This window comes from Cygnus atratus, chromosome 13 (genome assembly GCF_013377495.2).
Source record: "Cygnus atratus isolate AKBS03 ecotype Queensland, Australia chromosome 13, CAtr_DNAZoo_HiC_assembly, whole genome shotgun sequence".
In the NCBI taxonomy this organism is placed as follows: domain Eukaryota; kingdom Metazoa; phylum Chordata; class Aves; order Anseriformes; family Anatidae; genus Cygnus; species Cygnus atratus.
In genome coordinates, this window is record NC_066374.1 from 7460626 (window position 1) to 7476708 (window position 16083).

At 43.5% G+C, this 16083-nt stretch overlaps 1 protein-coding gene across 2 annotated transcripts in view; it reads left to right on the forward strand.

Moving 5' to 3' along the window:
* RNF128 (ring finger protein 128) overlaps positions 1-16083 on the forward strand; it is a 41148-nt gene that overhangs the window by 15412 nt on the left and 9653 nt on the right. For both annotated transcript variants that reach the window (XM_035541223.2, XM_050713428.1), the window contains exon 2: positions 11402-11649. In XM_035541223.2, coding sequence (XP_035397116.1) covers positions 11402-11649 — 248 coding nt within the window. The remainder of the gene's footprint in view (positions 1-11401; positions 11650-16083) is intronic.

The window sequence follows — 16083 nt, forward strand, 5'->3', positions numbered from 1 at the left end:
ATACCTCCTCCTGCCTGTGCTGCAGTGAGGTGTGGGGGCTCTCCTCTGCCTCGCCGGGAGGGAATTGCGGCATGGGTGTGCTTTGAACTGTGTGGCACAAATCCTCTCTCAGGGTTTCTGCAGCAGCAGAGCACCACTTTGTTAGCAAAGCTTACCAAAAAGTACAGCGTGCTGCCTTCTGTGGCTGACAAAATGGGCTTCTGCAGTGACTTCCCTCTTCAGAGACTTCATTGTGCCTGTACTTGACTGCAGTGACCTTATCATCCTGCTCTGAGAGACTTCTTTTCTTATAACCAATATGTTTAGGCTGAGGAATTCTTTAATGCTTATATCAGTGCTGTGTGTGGAAACTTTCTGGTATGCCAACTTAGTTAAAAAACAAAACAAAACTGCCAATAAAAACAGCAGAACACAATAAATAGCCAGATCAGATATGATCAAATCCTGCTTAATACTCTCCAACACGTAGAATGCTAAGGATTTAACGGAGTCCAAAGTAATATTTACTTTGTACTTTTATAAGCACAGAACCTTATCAATTAGCAAACTTGAGTTTTAATTGTGTTCATTTTAAGAAGATGGTACCTCTCAGTGGCAGGCTGAGAAGGGTTTCAAAGTACAGTTCTGTGTGCTTATAATTGCACCTCTCTGTAATCTATATTGACCTTCTGAAAAAGACATTTGATTGGAGGAAAAACCACAGCATGTGAGGGGGGAAAAAAGTGCACGGTAAGAGTTGGTTTGTTTTAAAGGTGGACCTTGACTTAAGATAGAAGCGGGCTGTTAGGTGGTTTGGGTATCAGGGTACGTTAGGAAGGACGAAAGTGTTTTTGGGTGGTATGTCCCTGCGCTTGGTGAAGAAGAACTCTCTGCCGGTCAGAAAACTATTGGGATAACTTTGTTTGGTTTCTCTGTTGTGTAGCTCTAGCCTTGAGGAGCACATCACCTGATCTGCAGAGGGCTTATTCGGTGAGAACACAGCTAAGTAATTCTGGCTAAAGCAGTAACAGCGTGCTGCAGGCTGATGAGATCTGGTTCAAGTCTAAACTTTTGTCCGTAGGTGAAAGGGGAAGGGAAGGTCACATACATAGCACCGCCACTTGACTTGCTCTGCAGGAATTCAGCAGAGATTAAGGCTATCAACCATACGTTTAGAGGAAATAGCATACAGCAAAAAAAGAGCAGTTGTGCTCTGGTGGAAATCTGTATGAAGCATGAGCTTCGGAAAGAAACTAAAACTATGCCACAATATTGAAAGGCTGATGCGACCTGTAAAACTGGTCCTGCTAAAGCAAAGGGTTGAGGCAGAATGGTAATCCCAAGGCAGGCTGTGCCGAGGCTTTGTAAATGTTGTCTAAACAAATAGTTCCGCTCTCCTTTGCAGTGAGTGGGGGTTTGCACTGAGCACATCCAAGGTGGTATTTGCAGACTGCAGTGCCTGGAGTTCACAGCTCTGAATCTAAGAATAGCTGTTCAATGTGTATGTACTGCAGTTTTGTCTTTGCAGGCTCAGTTTAGTTCTTCTGGCTACCTGGTTCAGAGTAAATTAATATTGCAGCTCTAGGGGCATTCAGATAGCTGAACATGGTTTGCTGGGTTGGGCTGGTGGGCCTGATCTCACATCTGCAGGGTATGTGGGGTGCGATAGTTGGGGTTTCCCCTGGGACAGAGGTCTGTGAGCAGCTGAGAGAGGAACTGAGGAGCAGAGCAGGTTGGTTGCTGCTGCTGCTGACAGCTTCTCACCCTGACCTTGCTCTCTCTCATCCGATTTAGGTACCTTTGTACCATGGAAAAATATACAAGGTAGGCACCAATCCCTTAAATAGCCCAGAATAGGCCTGTTAAGTACCCTTGCTCTTTGGGTTTCCTGGGCTGCTGAAATGTGGAAGGATGAATTAAAATCCTAAGTGACAGCTGTGGCAGCAGAGGCTTCATTGTGTGGGGCACGTGGCCCTAAAACAATGACACTGCTTGTTTGCCTCCAGTCCTGAATATGCCGCTGAGCAAACAGTGGTCGGGCTCAATGCTTTTCCTGACTGTATCAAACGTGCCCTGTCTTTCTGCAGACAGATGCCTTCTGGCTTACATTGTGCTGACTTATGTTATCATCAGCTGCCTCAAACTTGCTGATTTCCAGTGGTACTTACCTGCTGCGAGTACGATAAAGCAGGGGATGTTAGCAGCAGACTGAGGAGGGACTCTTTATCAGGGAGTGTAGTGAGAGGACAAGGAGTAATGGGTAGGTTTTGATTAGATATAAGGAAGAAATTCTTTACTTGGAGAGTGGTGAGGCACTGAATGGGCTGCCCAGAGAAGCTGTGGATACCCCATCCCTGGAGGTGTACAAGGCCAGGCTGGATGGGGCTTTAGGCAACCTGGTCTGCCGGGAGGTGTCCCTGGCCATGGCAGGGGGTTGGAACCAGATGGACTTTAAGGTCCCTTCCAACCCAAACCATTCTGTGATTCATTTGAAGAGGGTGAGCAATGTATTTACCAAATCAAAACTGCTGAACATTGCTGAATATAGTTGCTGAAGAATTCTCACTAAGGAGTGTTGATTGGTGTTTCTCCAGAGGGCTTTAAACGCTGTTTGTGGGATTGGGAGGTGGTATTTCAGTTTTGTCGGTGTCACAGACCAAAAGGCATGAATGAGATCTGCATGACAGCTCTCTTCACATCACGGTGCCTTTAACAAGTGTACTGTCTTGGCTGCTGCTTTAAAGGATGATTTCATATTCTAAGATTTAGGGCCTGGCAGCATTTGTACAAGTCTTAAAGGCTCAGAAGGGGTGGAGGGAAGGCTGGTGATCGGATTCACTTGGCAAATCATCACTTTTAACACTATTTAAACCAAATAGGATATGCATGCTGGTTTCTAGCTCCAGTACCCTTTGGGAAGCTCTGGAAACTCATGTTATTTAAAACTGTTTGGTCTGCGTGTGTTCCTCTTAGACACCCAGCCTGTTCGGTAAAAGGTTTCCATACTTCCTAGTGTGGAAATCTTCCTTATCCACAGTAATGGTTGTGTGTCTGGTCTGGAGGCCAACCTCACCGAACAGCCTCCCAGAGCAAACATGGATGGCTCTTCCCAAGCAATGTGGTCCCACGAGTAAACGTAGCATTGGTGAGCACAATACGCTGCTCAGGCCAAAGGAGGCTTGTGTTTCCAGGTCAAGCCTGTGCACAACCACCAGTTAGCAGGATTTTCTCTTCTCCACATTTTTGTCTTTACCATGCTCAGGATCTTCTAAGGTTCTCCCTCAGCTTTAAATTTCTCCGTGTTGCTCCTGCTCCTTAACTTATTCTTCTTTTTGAACGTCTGGCTATTGCTGCCTGCTCCTGCCGATTTTTTTTGCAAATTTTTGAGTGTCTTGCTGTTTTGGATTTACCTGTATAGTTTGAAAGACTTTGAGAAAGAGATCGAGAATAGTGCCAGCTGCCCAGTAAAACAAGCTGCAACTGGATTTCATTAAGCTTATGTGATAGTGTGAGTAAGAACCCAATCAAAAAGCTGGGGTCGTAAGGGGCTGTTGCTTTAAATAACTGAGAAGTAGCCTGGAAGTGAGTGATTCTTTTATCTTGGACCAGGTAATGTTTGGGGTGGAGAGAGCAAAAGAGGAGTGGAAGGGGAGGGACAGGACTACGTATGTGTCAGCTTATCCAGGCTTAAATTGCTCCTGGAATGAGTTCAGTCACCCTTCCCTCCTGCAAAGGGGAGAGCTTATCACATTGCAATAAAGCTGTGAAGATGAAGTTTCCTCTAAGAGCATCTACAAATGAAGATAAGTGCTGGGACAGGTGATGTTTGGTCAGATTGGCATTCCCGATAAAGACTTGGCCTTGTGCATGTGGTTGAAAGCAATATTTTTTTTTGTAAACCTTGTACCATTTATTAGCGAAGAGCTAGGATGCAGGCTTCGTGACTTCACGGTGCTTGTCTGGGGCCAGGTGTGAAGCTCATGCCCATAGCATGATATGATTTTGGGCACAATAGGTTTTGTGTGTAGTGCTGATCTTACACCCAAGGGGAATTACATTACATCCAGAATATGGGCTCGGTGTGCATACACTGTTAATGTTCCCTTCTACTATATAGTGGTAAACTTGTACCAGCTTGTTTGACAACTGCCAGAAATCCCCTGTTTCTTACTATTTCAATACGGTGAGGTAAGCAGTATGCGAAGTGTTACACTTTTAAAACCTGAAAGGCAGAGTAATAATCACTGTTCTCACCTGCCTGAACAGGCAGGTGTGCTGAGGTGGTAGGAAACAGCTTGGAGAGTCAACTGACACTGCCTTTCATGTTAAAGTGCAGGAGATGGCTTCATTGCCTAATGCCTTTTTGATCATGTGGTTGAGAGGGATATCTGGGTGGCTAAAGAAAGCCTGGGGAGTGCTAGCTCCTGTGGCTGAAGGCACAGTCAGTCCTGACCTTGTGTGTTTCAGGCACCGTATCACATAGATAAAAGCAAAGATCTAGCCACCACCTTACCAAAACCAGGATTTGTATTTCATCTCCTTAGTCTCCAGATAGCGATTCTGCTTTGGTGAAGCAGAGCCTTACCTATTCTGGAGAAGTTAAACTCAGAAGTCTGCTTTTTTACTGCTTTTTTTTTTGTATGTAAGGCAACTGAAATTAAAAGTAAATTTCTTCCATTCTGCTTTTTCTGAGCATGTGGCTTATGTGGTGTTCAGCTGGGGTTTTTATAGCGCTGGGGAAGGGGGTGATGGGTTATTGCCATGGTGCTTCGAACAGTTCTTGTGTGACTGCATTCTCTGAAGACTTCTCTGCAAGATCATGCATGCTCTTTAAAAATGAAATCTTTCATCCTCGAGGAGTTCTCTGGCAGAACTTACTCAGCTGTAGCAGAATGCCTGCAGCCTTTAATCCGTTAATAATTGCATCTTCATTTCTCAGTCCTCCTAACACGCTGAGAGAAAACAGTTTGTTCGTATACTGAATTGCTGCTTAATTTCTTTGTTAGACAAAAACGTGATACTCCATTTTTATTCTTATTTTTTAAAAATTCTTAATTCGTCCAGACTCGCTCTGCCATTGCAATATTAAACAACTTGTAGTTAGCCTGTCAGAAAGCTTTCTACACAGGGGAGGATAATGTTTAACTTTCAGGTAGCTGTACTGCACTGCTTGCTTTCCTTCTCCTTCAGCCACTTCCATGAAATGGTTTCCCTTCGATATTAAAGAACAGTCAAATGTTGAGGAAAACATAGCATTGGTTGAATCCTGGGTTAAATATTGTTGATATCACCCAGACCACAAGCACAGGCTGGTGTGGGGCTGGCTGTGGGGTGCATGGGGCTGCTTCTGGGGGTGAGGAAGCTGAAGCGGTGCTGCGGGGGGGTTTGTTGGTTGCACAAGGCACTCTCTGGACAGAGTGAAGTAATTCTGTCGAAAGCATTGACATTTAATTTCACTGCCCTCAAGCATGATGAAAAACCTCAGACATTTGTCAAGGGGGGGAAATAGGACTGAATCTGAAATTTTGTAGCTCGTGTGTGTGGTATCCTAGCTTTTTTTTTCCTTTTTCTGAAGTAACTTTCCTAATTATATTTCTTCAAAAATGTCTACAAAACTATTGCCTTCTTCAACTGCTTTTGCCAATCTATGTTGTATCTAGGTTTGCTCTCAGAGGGGAGTCCCTTCAGGCTGTCTTGTGGCCTGTTCGTAGTGAGTGTCGCCAGAGGCATGACAGGGGTTAGGCCTTTGCTGTCCAGGAAAAACTACACTTGAAGACCTATTGAATTTGCCCCAGATTATTAATAATGCTTTCAAACTCAAATGAAAGGGGCTTTCATAAGTTGACCTGAACTGAATTTAGAGTAAGTTAAAACAATGCGGACCAGTTCCAATGCCTAGTTTTAACTGAACAAGCTGAGAAACCAATTTTAAGTGAGACTAGAAGAGCTAGGGCAGTTGAAGTTCCTGAGTTAGCTCTGCTATGCAAACCTGTCCTAAACTGGAAGCTAATTATTCACTTCAAAAAGCTTTGTCAGGGTCTCATAAAAGTCTGCTTTTGTCAATGTTACACTGGAGTATTGTGCAGCGAAAACATTAGACTGAATTGTGTTCTCTGTGGTATTAGGTACTGGAGAGTAACAGCACCTGTGTGTTAAAGTCAGCTGTAGAGTAGATGTGTAATGATGGCAACTTTCATAACTGAAGCTCTTACTGAAGATTCAGAGCCATGTGATGTTTTGTTAGTGACTGGCATGTTAGATGTTAAAACGTGCCGTACCCAAAAGGAGCGTACAGTCATAAAGCAGGTGTTGCCAGTTCTGCTTTCTTGGTTATGGAACTCAGGCGGTGAATGAGAAAATGTGGGAATGAAACAAAGGTTCCTTAAAGTCCAGTGCTTAAAGTTTTCTTTGAAAGTGAATTTGTTTTCAGGCAGTTAATTAGCTGGGGAGCTTAAATATGGCCTTAACTAGAAGGGTTTTGGTAACACAGCAAAGATTTAAATTACTGGAGGCTCTTTCTTCCCCTTCCCATGTTGTGTTTCACTTTTATGAACTGCACAATGCAAAAGCTAAATTGAGTAACACAAAAGCAGCAAAGTTCTCTTTTATTCCCTTATGATCTGGAAGAAAAAGCAAAGATCTGAAAGGGCAACAGCGAAGTTTGACTTCAACCTTGCTGTAGCTCCGTGAGGAGGAATGGCATGCACAAAAGGCATTTCCTCCTCTTTGGCTGCCGTGTGTGGAGTGGTTTAAACTTGTAGGAGCCTGCACAGGAACGTCCAGGAGGCAGGATTTTACCCTGGAGAACACATTGCTGTAACATCCCCTTCTCCTAAGGGAAAGGTTTGCTTACCAAAGCCGTCTTGGAAGGGACGGTAGTTGTGACAACAGCAATGGGACAAGTTTTGGTGGAACCCAAAGTTTTGGTGCTTGGTCTGATGCTCTCATGCAGTGAGTGCCAGCGGCTGCTCACTGGAAGTGTAGAGCTGAATTTTAATTATGGTCGAGGTAGCGTTACTCTTCCATCCCAGGTAAGGAAATCTTCCTGTTGTGTTTACACATATAGCTAGCAGCTGTGCTCTTGGAGGGCTGTTTTATTCATTTCACCTGGAGTGCTGGTAGAGCTCCTTTCTAATGTTTTATTTTCTTTTGGCGTAATAAAAATGCTTGAATAGTAGTGAGCTTGCTGTCTGGACAGAAAGCTTTCAGTCATAGAGCCTGTAATTACTGGAAAACCTGGTGCATTCCTTATGAAATTCATTTGAATCCCTGTCTCACCCTGTGAATTCCCCAGACCCACTGGAGGCTGCAGTAAGTGCCTGAAGGGAAGAACAACTGTAATGGGTCCCAGCAGGGAAGTGAGAGAGGAATGCTCAATACTGTCTATAAATGATCAATATCTGTGAAAAATAGTTCCCTTTTAATTTAAAGGGAAAAAAAATCACTAACACCCAGGTAAACCTGCTTAAGGTGTTTCCAAAAGTTGCGGCTGTACTCATATGTGCCTGGAAAGGAGGTAGTTCCTCCAAGCTGCTAGAGCTTCTCATTCATTCACTTGCATGGGTGTGGAAGGAAAACAATGTTAGAAGTCTGAAAATCCTCTCCTTTGTGGGAATCGGCTTGTAGTTTTGAACCTGAGCACGTTGTGACAGCTCCTTGGAGCTGCTTCTTTGAGGTGAGAGTTAATGTTAGCTGTGTGCCCAGCGTGGATCTGCCATGCAGGCATTGCCTTGGCACAAGCCATGGAGTCCCACCACACAGGGCAGTGGTTCAGAACTGATTTATCTGTAGCTCACACAGGAGCAGCACAGGGTGACAGTAATCCCCTTGTTGTGGAAAAAGCAGGTGTTTACTGTGCAAAAGTCAATAGTGCCAGTTATGAGCACGTCTTGCATGCTGCATTTCTCTTCTGAATTGCCAAACCTGTAACTTCATGTTTACAGGGTAGCATGAAGCAGAAGTGTAATGGCAGAACAAGGAGGGCCTTTGCAGGGCAGGGTTTAATATATCTATTTATATTGGTATAAATAGATGAAACTCCACTCTGCATCTCTGTAAACCGATACAGGAAGAGTAAAACTTTGATCTCTAGTCACATACCCTTCCTGTGTGCCAAATGTGCTTGTTCCAGCTCTTCTCCTCCCACCCCAACAAACCATTTTAGTTCTTGTGCCAACTGGTGTCTGCAGAACGGCATCTTTCAGATTTTGACCAGTGGGCTGCCATCATTTGGGGGGAAACTTTTGCAAAAGTCCAGACCTACAGAGGCAGATTATATTTGTCTGAAGACTTGAGTAAGTTTCCCACTTCTTTTTCATAGGAGATGGAAAAGGAGAGAGCTGGGAAATGTTTAACTCAACAGATTTTGCTTCTGTTTAGCAATGTGACCCTATTATTAACCAAACAGCAGCTTAATCGTACCTTCTAACTTCCCTTAAACTCTTATAGGAAGCCTTGCTTGAATCACAAAAGCTGACTTCTAGGCTAGGATTTTGGGTCTCAGAGTTTTTTGCTATGCATAGGTGATTGGCATTCCTCTTACTTTGCTGGAGTCTAGAGAAAAGGTGCCAGTTCAGGGCAGCCGCTGTGTTTGAGACACCTCTGCAGGTGTCCCCTCAAATAGCTCACTTCTACTGAGATGCCCAAGCACTGTCAGAAGCCTCTGTTCAAGTTGGTGGCTTCCTGGCCACAGGCATGTTTCAGTACTTGCCACGATGGGATCCTTCCAGCAGCTCAGAAAGCACTGAGTGGGGTTTGTCCTAGCTGTTTTTATTCTAGCAGCACAGCAGTGTGCCTAAACACGACTTCTGGGCTTCTAGCTTAGCTTCAGGCCAACACAGTGTCATATAAGGCCTCCACCTGCCAAAAGGAGCCTCAGGTGCTCCCCTGACAGGCACTCTGTATTGGTGCCAGAGCCTTGTTTTGTCCAAAAGGAGCTTCTAAAGTGACCGACTGCCTGTGCCACTAGTGGCCCAGGTCAACCAGGCTCTGAAATAAAGGGAAAGGAATCCTGGAACAGCACTGACTGTTGGCACAAGGCATTTGGTTAACTATGTGCTGTCAGGTTAGCTCACCTGTAAGCGCCTTTAGAAATGAATTGCTGGACCTAAAAGCTTGCACTCGTAGTACAAAATACCAAAGATGGATGCTGATACATGTCAGCAGGGTTTTGTTCTAAGGGGCAGCAGTGCAGGTGCTGATGGACATGACCATCCTCTCAATTTTGCCTTAGTTCCTGCAGTGTCAAAGCTCTTAAAAGTTGTGCTTTCTTCATTGTTGGTAAAAAATAAATCAATAAATAAATTTCTAATTGTTGCCACAGCTGGCCATGCCTAAAACTTGACCCCAACACACCACCAGTCTGCTCCTTCATGAAACAATGTCTTCCCTCCTCCACCTCCTCATGGGTGCATTAAGGGTTGCAGTGACAGGAGGAAAAGAGGCCAGCAGCTTGTGGCTCCCAGCGAGGGTGCTTGAATGAATGAGGCGGAGCAGAAAACACCCACCTAAGCTTCCTTTCTTCAATAGCTGCAGTCAATGATTCGAACTTGACTAGATGAGTGCACGTGTTTTGATCCAAAGCAGCTAAAATTGTGAGAAATCTCTGTGGGTGTGTGGAAGGTACTAGGAAAGAACTTAATGTTGTCTTCTAATAACATCCTGGTGAACTGATTAGCCTGAAACTTCGGTGGAATTAAGTTTTTTAAGGGTGTAAAACTTCATTACAACTGCCGACTTGGTAGTTGAAATGGTTTTGCGGGTTGGTGGGGACATTTCATTAACACAAATCCCTTTACTGTGTGTTGTATTGCACTTAACCACAAGCTATATTTGACTGGTGAGGCATGTAGAAGTGGAGGGGAATAAGGCAGAACAAGCCTTTTGGCAAGCTTTTTATTTTCTTGTTGTCACAACCTGTTCTCCCACGCTTTTCCTCCACGCTTACAAAAGCAATAAGTCTCAGCTCCTGACCTGACCCATGCTTAATTCTTTTCTTGTTCCTACCACCTCCTTCCAGCTCGTTTTATAACTGGCTTGTAAATCCTAGCTCATCATAAAGGATGGTAGGTGCAGTCTGACTTATTTCCCCATCCCTTCCCTGCTCTGAGATGTACTTCTCATTACAGGGAGCTTTCTGAATAAAAGATGAGTTCTCACTGGGAAGAATTGCTAGACATCATGCTTAGACATCTCAGATCAAAGGCATTACATGAGCAAGCTGGAAAATTAATAAGTGCTGTTTAAAATGAGAGCCTTTGTGGTTTAACACCAATTCTGGTTTTGATAGCTGAAAGTTGGATGAGGTTTCTCTTAATGGAGGAAAAAAAATTGGTCTCACCAATAAAACTGGTTTGGCTGGGAGGTTAGCTAAAAATAGCACTTCTGTAACAGCCTTTATTCCTTCACCGTGTAATATATTATGAATGTTGTGCAGCTGATTTAATTCAGTGGGACTCCTTACCAGCTAGTCTTTGAATCTTGTATTTGGTTTAGAGAGACCAGGGACTGCTTACTCATCTTCCTTTCTCCCTTTTTCTCCTAAGAACTTCTTTGCTGTATTGGGACTGCCTGAAGTTCCTACAAATAGTATGAGGGGTCCTCAGCACTTGCCACTTGAAATGAAAACAGCCTTATTCAAGTCAATGTTTGGTGACCAGAGTTGCTTGAAATTTCTTCCAACCGTAAAACTCTTCCTTCCTCTGATGTTTTGCCATGATGCATAATCAAGGAAACGAACCCTGATGTTAAAATCTGGATGGGGCTTAGTCTGCCACTCACAGTTTAAAAGCCAAGCACACCTCAATATTGGCATCCCTCTGAACTTGCCTTAGAAACCTGCACCTTTATAGTTGCCACCAAATTTCACTCAAATGTTTTTCAGTTGCTTCTGAAAATGCAGGAGCAAAGGCTGACCTAGGCTTTGATAGTTTGGTGTCTGGATAAGTACTCAACAGTGCTGTTAAATTTAGTTAAGAACTAGCAGCAGAGCAGGGAGGGAGGCAGATATGTTACAGGAAGCATCCCTAAGTCACCAGCTCTGTGCCTGGCATCTGGGCATTATCTCCAGGAGCTCAGTCTCTAGTGACCTTGCTGTGTTTGTAGGATTTCTTTTTAATTTCATGTAGCTCGGAGGCATGTTAAAATATAAATTGCCAAAGTGTTGTTGAAAATGATGATGATGAGTGTCCCATATGGGAGTGAGGAGCTTTATGGGGAGGAATGAATTCTAAATATGGTTTGCTATACTGTTGAGCTGAACAAGTACAAAGAGATAATGCTTATTCCTCCAGTTGTATTAAATCTGTTAATGCCAGTTAGAAACTCTCCGGTGTGTTCTTTGGCACTTGAACCAGAGCCTCTAAGATGATGACTGTAACGGAGCACCTGGGAACTGAGCATGGATTCCCCTTCTCTTTTGCAGGTGCAGGAAGCATTGTTGCAATTATGATTGGCAACCTGAAAGGCATGGAGATCTTACGCCGGATCGAGAGTGGCATGAAAGTGACAATGGTTATTGAAGTGGGGAAAAAGCACGGTCCTTGGATGAATCACTACTCCATCTTCTTTGTCTCAGTGTCATTTTTCATTGTCACAGCAGCAACCGTGGGTTACTTTATTTTTTATTCTGCTCGGAGATTCAGGATCACGAGGGCCCAGTCCAGGAAACAGGTGAGTGTGTTGTCTCTGTGTGTGCCATCGCCTATTATCCACCTGAGCCACTGTGCTGTGGATCTTAAGGCTGAAATAGTGCTTGAGCACCAAAATCACTAAATTCCTTCCTTCCACAGGAAGGAGAGTGTGTAGTCTTTAAACTGCTAAGGGAGATATGTTTAAACAGCCAAAATCTTTCTACTCAAATAAATGGCAAAATGTTACCTATCTAATTGTATCTAGAGAGTGCAGCCGATGATGGTTTGCCAACTTTTTCCTACAATTTTACTCCCTGCATTGCAGTGCAGCAATAATGCTGGTGTATTGGAGGAGGTGAGAGAGCTAACCTGCTTTTAGCTGACCCTCACACTTCCCACGTAGTGCTGCCTATGTGCTAGCTGCAATGTGAGACACGACTACAAATATGTCTGCAAAATGGTGCATGACTCCTGTCGTGTTTTGTAGACCACAAGTTAGGAAACTGCCTCTTGTTGAAAGCTTCTTTCTAACTGAAAGCTTTCTCAGAGCTGCAGTGACAGCCTCAATTAGGAGGTGGAAAAAGGCACTGTTGTGTTCTTTTTAACCCCCAGGCAGGCAATTGTTAATGAGTTAAGTTTCCAAGTAACTCTCCTCTGTGCAATTATCTGATCAGCTGATACAACTAATGCACACAGCTTTGTCTTCAGTCTGATCAGACCCACCTTACACCTGCTACTTCAGGGCTTAAGCAGAAGCCTTAAAGGTGAGAATTAAGTACTAGCATGACGTCTGTCAAAGGTGATGGGCAGCAGGAGGAACAGGATCTGAATGGTTCAGATACAAGAACTTCCCTTGCAGCTGTGTTGCAAAGACGACTGGGTATTTGCAGTGCTTCTTTGCAAGCTTTTTGCAGGAGGTACCTGGACTCTGAAAGAAGAGTTGTTACTAGAGTCCTCTCCTACAGGTAGTAGTAGCATAGAGTAGCATAAGCATCTTACTCTAGCTTGGTTTGGGAATTACGTCAGGACTGGGTTAGATACTTAAGAGACATTCTGCCACTAAAGGATATGTGCCCTGACGAGTTTCTGTGCTGTTGTGGAGAGTTCAGGCCCCTTGAGCAAGATCCTTCTGAACTAATCTGAAGCTAGAAGTTGGATGCAGGTGTTGAAATTTAGGCCAGTTTTGGGCATTGATAACACTTTGGGACTGACTTCTCTAAAATGTTAACATGCAGGACCATTGTTCTTGGCAGGGAGAGACTGGGGTGAATGACAGCAATGTTCACAGGGAACTTGGCCAGAGTTGAATGCCGGGTTCTTGCTCATAACAACAGCTCCTAACTCAGTCGAGTTGATATTCTGGAATCCTGTTGTTTAAGTGTAATCTTGTGGATGAGGAACAGTCAGCTGGCAATATGCTTACAGACTAGACATCTAGCAGTGGACTGAAAACTCTATTTGTGCCTTGTCTAAGCTGTCCGCCTTATCTTGGGGGCTAGGCTTCCTGTTAGTGCTTCATTTTAGGCTTTTTGTGTTCTGACGTTATGCAACACCTGGAAGTGACATGAGAATGCAATAAGGGAATAGCTGGAAGAGCAGTATTGGAAGGCCTCATCTGACTGAGATGTAGCACTGCCACTCCTGGAAGTTGTGCTGGGTTGTGTCTGTAGTACCTTTCACGAGGGATGGCATGGAGCCCTGTATCTTGATGCTGTCCACTTGCTAACATCTGTGGACAGGGAAGCATACTGTCTCCTGCTGCTGAATTTCCTCTTTCATTCTGTCTGAACTACCCCGTAGTGAGAACTCAGTTCCAGCGCTAAACAGGATTGGGTGCCTAGAAGCTGATCTGCAAAAGATGCTTGTAATCAAATCATACAAAAAATCTTTCCTCCTGCAAAGGTATTTAACAGAGTAGTTGCAGAAGTTCTGCTCTGTTCTGATCTTTCAGGCTTTCAAAGAGCTACAGATGTTATTAATGCCTCTGGTAGATGGTACTGGGAAAATCCAGTTGGCTTGGCTTGCAACTTCACAAACTGTTTCTATCTTGGGCTCTGTGTGCACAAAGTTTACTTTAGATTGAAAAATAACATTGACAAATGACATGCCAGTTCCACATGATTTCAGCCAAACTGAAATTAAGGAGCCTTAAAGTGCTTTATAAAGTATAAGAATCGAAGAAAGCTTCTCTGCCATCGTGAAAAAAATGTACTACTTTGTAGAAGTGAAACCCAAGACAATCCAGAATTGTTTTTTCAATTGTTTTTTGTACCAAGGCGTCTAAAAATTGACCTCACGGGGATGAGATAAGCAAAGAATAACAAAAAAAAAAAAGTTCTTGTTAGTGAAGGTGAACTAGTAAAAAGGTGGCTCCGCAGTGTTCTGTTAACTAGCTGACTGGATTTTCAGAGCATTTCCGAAGTCTCAAAACAGAGACTTTGAAACACTGAATATTAGTCAATCAGCTTATCAGTGTGCAAGCGACATGTGGAACTTGCCTGTCATCATTCAGCCCTTTAGAGACTCCGACTGTCTGGACTTTAGTCTGTTATTTGGTGGGGTATTTTCTCCTCCATCACACAGTTGTCTAAGGGTTTTACATTATTCTGGGACGTATATTTAAGAAACAGTTGTGTTTTCATAGTAATTAATATAATTTTTCAAGTATCTGAACGTATGCCTTTACCAGTGTTATAATATTTTTATAGCATCTGTGCACTTTTTGACCTGCCCTGTGGGATTATATTGCTATTCTGTGAAGTCTGATAGTACAGCCGAGCATTAGTCTTTTTTAAATGTCTGTATATTGCTTGAACCAAAAGAAACACTTCCTGATTGCTTTACAGAATGCTGTGATAAACTTATCATGATAAATGATTATAATGCTCTATGGCCTGTTTTTAGTATCTTTTGGGTTCTTGAATCCCACTTGCTTGCTAGGGGTCAGAGCAGAAACAGGGGTAACCCCTGTTTGAACTGGATGGTCTCAAGGTATTTACCATATTAGCAGTATGCTTTTCATTTTCTTTAACTTGGGAAAAATCTTCAGACTCAAGTGCTTTCAGAAGTCAGAAGCGATCTCTTGTTTTATAGGTAGTCAGGCTGTTGAGTACATTTAATCTTCGCCATTTACCAACAGTTCCTGTACTTATTGGTACAGCTACCTGCATTTTCTAGTGAAGGAACTCTTTTTCTCCTTGGTTTGATCACATATAACCCACATACGGTCTAAATGCATTCTTTGCTGCAGAATTTTCTTGAAGGCAGCAGTGCTCTCACTCAGCTTGAGCAGGAATTGTGTACAAGTCAGGAATGTGAAACTGTGCAAACCTCATTTAATGTCGAGTGACTAGGGAGAAGAGCCAGTCACGTTATCTTGAGGTCCAAGTGAAAACATGAGTTTAATAACACATCTATCCTAATTGTGAATTGAAATGGAGTTGCATTTTCCTCATGAACCAACTAGATAAGCTGTTTACAACCAGGTATTTATCTGAATGTGTATTTTTTTTTTTTTCTGGGCTTGAAATTCAAGTGTCCACCTCTCCAGTCTGTTAGTGAGGTCTCTGGGTGAAAAGGTGGAAAAACAGGGGAAGGGAAGTAAGATAAGTGCCTTGCTACCTTTCTAGTCAGTGAAATGGCAAATTTGGTTCTTCAATATATTAGCCTTTCTTAATGCAGAATGGCTAGGGATGTTAATCTGTGGCCTGGTTTCTGATTTGTGCTCAAGTCTTCACTTCCAGTGATTTCATAAGAATTAGGTGTTGCAGCTGAGCACTGACCTAATTAACGGCTTTGAAGGAGGTGAGTTGCTCACCTTGCTGCAATTCAGAGCTACTTCCGTGGCAGGAGTTCCTCACCTCCTTAGAGCTTGCTGATCTGCATTGCTGTGACTGTACTCGCAGGGGGCCTGGAAGGCACCCTTGTGCAGGATGGTTTGGAGATTAAATTGGTAATGAGGGACTAGGTAAGACTAGGGACAGCAAACCCACCTTTCCCATTTAGGGACATATCTACTTCAACATGCTGCAGCCTGGATAGCAACCAGGACCTGACCTGTCTTCTAATACCTTGATTCCTTTTTTTCTTGCCTCAGCCTAGTCAGCTTTTTGTTTTTCCAGAGCTGCTGGCTTGAGGCTTTTAAAGTCATTAACACTGAATGTTTGCTCCAAAAACCTGGCTTCACAAAATGCTTTGACATTCCAGGCTTGAGTATCCTGGATCTCCTGGTAGGCTACTCACTAAAAGCTTCCTCTTGCAGCCTTTTTGCCATCCCCCTGGAAGTGTGTTCTGCTGTACTTACCAAAATCAATGTTAAAGGTGACTTTGCCATCGGTGCATTTCAAGCAGAGCAATTAAACTTGTGCCCAGGCAAAACCTAAAATATCGTTTCAGTAAATTATTAATCATACAGCCATTTGAGTACACTTAAACTTTGCTGTTTGCCAACAGAGTTTCTGCAGCCAGTTGGGTC